This window comes from Melospiza georgiana, chromosome 16 (genome assembly GCF_028018845.1).
Source record: "Melospiza georgiana isolate bMelGeo1 chromosome 16, bMelGeo1.pri, whole genome shotgun sequence".
Classification (NCBI taxonomy): Eukaryota; Metazoa; Chordata; class Aves; order Passeriformes; family Passerellidae; genus Melospiza; species Melospiza georgiana.
The window spans coordinates 7,957,041-7,963,573 of record NC_080445.1 but is presented as its reverse complement, the minus strand read 5'-3'; the positions used below and the strand labels follow the sequence as shown (position 1 = coordinate 7,963,573).

At 45.4% G+C, this 6,533-nt stretch overlaps 1 protein-coding gene across 2 annotated transcripts; it reads right to left on the bottom strand.

Moving 5' to 3' along the window:
• Positions 1 to 284: 284 nt before the first annotated feature.
• On the bottom strand, positions 285 to 6,407 carry GDE1 (glycerophosphodiester phosphodiesterase 1). 2 transcript variants are annotated; one of them, XM_058035371.1, is made up of 6 exons: positions 6,153 to 6,407; positions 4,423 to 4,598; positions 3,193 to 3,298; positions 2,392 to 2,484; positions 1,566 to 1,777; positions 285 to 1,189 (listed from the first exon to the last, which is right to left on the bottom strand). In XM_058035371.1, exons 1-6 carry the CDS (start codon positions 6,405 to 6,407, stop codon positions 1,042 to 1,044), a joined length of 990 nt encoding a protein of 329 aa, XP_057891354.1. In that variant the 3' UTR covers positions 285 to 1,041. The 2 variants fall into 2 exon arrangements, with proteins under 2 accessions (XP_057891354.1, XP_057891355.1); XM_058035372.1 differs by having other exon boundaries at positions 4,423 to 4,594; positions 6,153 to 6,164.
• Between the last annotated feature and the right edge of the window lie 126 nt (positions 6,408 to 6,533).

Genomic DNA, 6,533 nt, shown 5'->3' with positions numbered 1-6,533 from the left:
GCACAGCACCCAGAAGGGGCAGGACAGGATCTGGACATAAACATACACATTCTGTAGGATGTGCAGCAGGGGGGGAGTGACAGGCAAAGGCACCTCCTTTGTGCTTCTTTGTGCCTGGATGGAGCTCAGGATACAAACAAAAAATCCATCCCTCCCAGCAGGTCACAGCATGAATCTGTGATATTCCAGAAGTTTGGATTTACCCTAACTGGGACAATCTGCACTCATTTTGACATTTTGTATAAATACCCTCCTGCCCAGCTGACAAAGAACACTTCCCCATGAATTCTCAAAGACTTTTTATTGTAACTGCAGACTCTTTGGAGTTCAAGCTTAATCTGGATTACAGTTTCCATATCCCTCTGAGTGCCCTTCAATCATGCAACCAAAAGCAAACTAAAAAAACATTTCAGCTCCATTTGTTCTACTGCTTACCAGCACTCTCTATATAGCTTTATCTTAAAAATAAATACATTCATGTGCTGTGTTTTTTTCTTCATTAGAAGAAACAATTTCCTATCCTCCACTGGTTCTCTTAAAAGGTCTGGAAGATAAGAAGCTAATCAAGTTTTATTTGTTAATTCTCATAACCTTCACATCACACATGGAAAGTTGGCTTTTTCTTCCTCATCAGTATTCAGCACAGCCATCTTTCCACACAGGGCAGGGAAATACACTCTTCTTCTATTTTGGCACCATTGTACCATTATTTCCAGTTTTTGTTTTAAGAAAAATAATGTCAATAATTTTAAGGTGCTATAAATCAACCTCAAATTAGTATACACTTGTAGGACATGCTAGTTAAAATTACTAACATTGAGTTATGATTTGAAATTTTGACACCAAAATTGCTGACACCAATTTAGAACCAAAATTATCTGATTCTTTCACATGACAGTGATTTCCTCAGACTCTGTGGCTGCACCAGAAGGTTCCTGCATTTGAGATGTGACCAGAGGCAGAAGCCAGGTGCTGCTCTGCCTTTCCCAGGCTCTCCTCAGCAGCCCACCAGCCCTGCCAGGAGGGCAGTGTGGGGCTGGCTCAGTAGTGGGGGTCACAGTCCTCCACCAAGCTGTCGGTTATGTAGCTGCAGTCAAGGACGCTCTCGTAGTAGCTTTTCTCTGCAAACGTGTTCACTGTCCAGGCCACCACTTGAATTCCTCTGGCAGACCAGTGCCTCACATAGTCCCTGCAAGGAACAGACACACCTGAGAGCAGCCTGACACTACACACAGCTAAGGCAGACAGTGCTGAGGCTACAGCTGAGTTTTGGTCTTGCATCGGCGCACAAGGAACAACAGTGTGTCACGTTCTGCCACGTCATCTTTTTGTGTTTTCTTATTGTAAACAGGCAAAAGCAACAAATACTTTTTCTCTCTGATATTAACAGAAGGTAAAAATTCAGATAAAAAAGAGGCTTAAAATCATAAAACAGCATGGAGTAAAGAAATTATCAAGACACCTCATGCAACACTAAATGGAACATTTTGATAAGCGCATACTGTGTTAACTCCACCCAACAGAAGAGAATGTCTCCTGATAAATGAGCAAACTTCAACACTTACTGAGAAACAAAATTCTTCTGTATGAGGAAAGCTGAAACCCCACACAGTCTCCACAAGAAACTGTGCAGGCTCCAGTCCAGAATGACATCCATCACCATGTACAAGAAATGCTTCCAGGAGGAACTGAAGCGGGGTGTCCCATTTCCCAGGTGACTCAGCTGCCAGGGCCTGTGGGTCAGTGCTGTCACAACATTTCTGTCAGCTTGTCTCATCTGGAGGACCAAGGAGAAAAGACTGTAAGTCATCCAAAAGCCCAGTTGCATCAAATACAGTTTTTGAGAGATTAGATACAAAGTCCTAGCTTGCATTTACAACTCTACCAGAATCCTTCTGACCTTCCCCTCCAGATCCTTTTGTAACTCTTTTACAAAGATGTTTATATTTTATAGGGTTTTTCCTTCAAATCATTCTGAATAAGCACCAGCTCTTATGCTAAAGAAATTACACAGCAGTCATGCAATGTATATAATGGAAAAAAAAGGTAAGTAGACTTAGCAATAAGAATGGCAATAGTTATAGGAGTAATCTAGATTAAAAAGGGTTTATTTAGCAGGTACCTTGCACACAGGTACCTGGCCAGACACCAACTAGAAGAGCAATGCACATTTGTCTGCACTGCTTTCACAAGGGAGGGAATTGCTGTAGATTCCTTTTGCATCTAATGAGTAGAGTGATCTAATAAGATTATGCATTATGCTTCATTTGTTTTTAAAAGCTTTAGGAATTTGAACAGCCAAGAAGTAACCAGGAACGGGGAGTTTAATACCATACTGAAATTCCCAGACAGGACTGAAAAAATAAAAAATAAACTTTTAGGAAACATCACCTTATAAACAACTTCTGGCATGAAAGAACAGACAATGCTGCTGTTATACAACTGTGGAAATTCCTGGTAGAGTTGTTTCAGGGCATCAACTGCCTGCAATTAGAGACACACAGAGATGTTATGCATACACTCATATTTAATTTACACTGCAAAGTCATTTTAGAACAATCTTAAAAACCCTTCCCTGCTGTGTTACAAGACTGAAATAGAAAGGGAGAAGAAGAAAAACAGCATGTTGTTTATAGCATTAACACAGAAATGATATTTTGGGTTTTAGCAAAATAATTTCTGTTCATTACTCTATTTACAATAATGAGTAGGATTCTCATGTTTGAAATGCCCTTAAATATGTTGTGGATATAATTTTTAGTATTACCCAGGCTTTAGTTGAAGAGTTAAAATTATTTATTCCTATATTTTGCTAGGCTAAAGAAAAAAAATTAATTTATGTAAAATGTTAGTGATGGATCATTTTCATCTGCCTTCAGTAATGCAAATTACAGATCCCTTGCTGGAGGCTGAAGATGAGGTTGTGACTCCCCCAGCACAGCAGGGAATTCCCTTTGCTCTGTTTCCCTGGGAGCTGAGTGCAGCACTTGCACCAGCCTTGGGCCAGTCCTAAGCTGCAGCTTCCCAGGACAGCTCTGGGTGCCACAAGCAGCAGGCCTGGGCTCACCCCTGTTAGAGAAGGGACTGTGCCCAGGGAGCAGTCTGAGAGCAGCACCAGAGCAGGTCAGAGCCCAAAGCAGGGGTGAGGGAAGGGTCAGTGAGCAGTGTCACTGTCACTGCAGTGAGCAGTACCTGGTTTGCATGGCCTTTGACATCGAAGTAGATTGTGAGATTGTGATGCAGGGACTCCACAACAGCTTCTCTCAGAGTTGGCACCTTTTCATCCTGGAACTGGCTCCTGTACAAACAGAGAACTCCTTGGAATGCAGTCAACACACACGTGCACACACATGGGCCTGCATGGCACCTCCAACAGGGCTGATTCCAGCACAGTTTGCTGCTCACTGGAACTGGAGGTGGGATCCAGTGCTCCCTGGCCCCGTGTCCCACCCCAAAACACCAGCCCCAGTTCTTCACCTCCTTCCCACAAATGAGCTTTCAGTCCCAACTGCTGCCTTCCTCCTGCTCCTACTGCACTCCCCAGCCCTGAGCCAGAAATGCAGATCCTGGCAGAACAGGCACAACGAGCTGAGGATCAGCAGGAGCAGCTTCTCCCATCAATAATAAATCATTCCTGATGGAGTGACAGTTCATTCACTCCTGACAGTGAACAGCAGCTGCTCAGAGTCACTGCCTGTGGAAATTCCCCCTGCCTGGCCCAGGTGATGCCCCTTCCAGTGAGACAGGGGAGATACTCCTTGTGCCACACAGCCACAGGAGGCACATCTGCAGCTCTGGAATTCCCTAATGCAGTGTCTCAGGAGCACACACAGAGTCCTTCCTCTGAAATTAACTCACTTATGATACTTCACAAGCTGCATTGTTATCAAATTCTTAGTAATGTATAAAAATATTTCCCCCTGCATACCCCTAGGAAGGACCTAATCAGCCACGAGGGTCACAGTGAGGCCACCCAAAATCTGTCCAGCCCCTCTTCAACAGTATAAACCTGATGTGTAGAATCCCCAAAACACCATCAGTCAAGAAATACACGTGAATAAAACTAATCTTAGAAGTGATTCCTGTAGCCAATTCTGACATATCATGAAGATCCCAGCACCTTCAGTGTCCTGCAGTCAATTTAGGATAAGCTTATGTAAATATTGACCTGTTTCACATTAGAGGCCTGTGGATTTTGTCCTTGAAAGCCAGTTTATCTTGACCGTGTTTCACTGCTCCTAATCTACTGATTGGTAAGGAGATATAGTCTCATGTACCTCTAAAATCAAATTAGAAGTAAAATATAGGACTAAGTTTTAGATTTTCAAAAAATTTTATCAGTGATAGATCATATCACTAATTTTGTTCATCAAGAATTACATTTCCACTGTTGAAAGTGTAATTTCAGAGCAGTTCATTTACCGTAGCCTGTGTTTTGCAGCTGGATTCAGCTTCCTGATTTCCTCAAAAGTCAGGTCCTGCAGTCTCCCAGCCCCATCAGTTGTCCTTTCAACTGTGTCATCGTGCATGAGAATGGGGACACCATCTGCACTGAATTCAAGGTCCAGCTCCACACCCGTTGCTCCATTCTCAGCTGCCTTAAATAAAATTTTAAAAATCACACACACAACAGAAAAGACAGCTTTATAGATTTGACACAGGTACAGCTATAATCAGCTTGTATTTTGGTAAAAAATAATAAAATATTAATGTACTTTTCAGTAGTCTTCATCTGCAGAAAAAAGCAGGTTTTATCCCAGTCATTGCTGAGTATTCAAAAATCAACTGAACCATCTAATCTATTTTACAGCTGAAACCACAATGATTCTGCCTCAGTCTTGGGATTGAAACTGTTTCATGATAAAAATGCAGAAAAGAATCCTGCTCTCTCCTTCTGATGTAATAACCCTGGAGTCCTTATGTTCTTTTCTGAAAGGCAAGAGAAGCAAATATCTGCACTTTAACACTTAGTGCACACTGCTTACCACGTGTATGGCAAGCAATAGATGGATGGCAAATCCCTGCTCCTCTCTGAGGAGTGGCCTTATCAGAGAGCAAGAAGCAGCCAGGCTGCCTTAGAACATTTCATACACCCTTTTCCTGCCCTGGATCTTTCCCAAGAACTCTTCAGAAAAACACTTGAGTCAAGTGCTAGCAACACCAATTGCTCTGAAGGACAAATGCCCTCCTGGGAAAAGGGACAACGCACCAGAAAGACAAAAACTGAGTACAGAGGTTACCTCCAGGTGTCTGCTACGTAAGGACTGTGCAGCTTCAGAATTTATCAGGACTAAGAATCCTGTCTCACACAAAGGTAAGAGATCCTCAGAGTAGCAATGTCTCAACCTCACAGAAACACTACATCCCAGAGATTGATAAACTGGAACAGGGACACAGGGTAGGATGAAGAAACCATAAACCAAACATAAAGTAAACAGACTCCAGTATCTTTGTAAACGCCCTATAAATCATTATCACCAAGCCCAGCACAATAGCTCTTCTAATCTGTGCCCCTCTACTGTAAAAACTACGTGTTAGGGAAAATAATCCTAGTGACCAGAAAGGTATTGAAACCTCAGAAAAGTCTAGAGACCAGAACCACGTGAAGGCCTCCACCCCAAGAAGCATTACGAATTCAAGCAACATGGCCACTGACTGCTTTAACCCACTACAGAGCAAGCACAACCAACGTTCAATCAATAAAGGTTTTGTCTATTTCAGATGATTCTCACAGACTGTGAACCCTGGCTGTGCCTTGATGCCTTGCACAAGAGGCGGCCGTAACGCATGGTAGGGCTGCCCACAGAGGTTCTGGTACCAGATTTCCCCCTAAATGTGGATTTTCATCACAGATCTTCAAGGTTGAAAAAAACAAACAACCTGTACAGACTTGCCGTCCGCTCTCTGTGTGCTGTTGCTACATCAACAAAACCCAGTATTTCATTATCGCTGCACCGCTGAAATATCCATCAGCACCAAGGCTATAACAGCTCCCACAAGATTTGGAGCTGAAATTCCCTTTGGGATGAAGGATCAACACACACACAACTTCCCGCAGCTGTCGGCACAGCGGCCCCAGTTACGCTGAGGACGCCTTGCTGCAGTGAGGGCGGATTATGGGACACAGCCCCAGCCCCGGGGCCCGTGCTGACCTGTCGGATGGCCCCCAGCGTGTTCTCGGGCGCGTCGTGCGCTCCGCCGCGGTGCGCGATGCGGGCGGCGGCGCCGCGGGGCCGCAGGACGCGCTGCGCGCTCTGGGGCGCCGCGGGCTCCAGGGCCAGGAGGTGCAGCGCCAGGTAGAGCCCGGCCGGCAGCAAGCAGGCCAGCGCCGGGCTGCGGCTCAGCGCCAGCGCCAGCGCCATCAGAGCCGTCAGGGAGCTCAGCAGGCCCTCACCGTGGCACAGCATGGCCGCGCCGGGCCGGGCCGGGCCGGGCCGGGCCGGGCCGGGCCGGGTCACCGTCCGGGCCGGAACAACGGCCGCGCCTCTCCTAACGCCAACGGCGACGGCAGCGCCATCCGCCAGCCAATCAGC

Excerpts from the sequence above, each read along its gene's own strand:
- GDE1 (XM_058035371.1), bottom strand. The coding sequence starts at position 6,407 with ATGCTGTGCCACGGTGAGGGCCTGCTGAGCTCCCTGACGGCTCTGATG. Across the intron at positions 3,299-4,422 it reads GCTGCAAAACACAGGCTACG|GAGCCAGTTCCAGGATGAAA; the intron begins GTAAATGAACTG and ends CTGTTTGTACAG. Across the intron at positions 2,485-3,192 it reads TCAAAGGCCATGCAAACCAG|GCAGTTGATGCCCTGAAACA; the intron begins GTACTGCTCACT and ends CTCTAATTGCAG.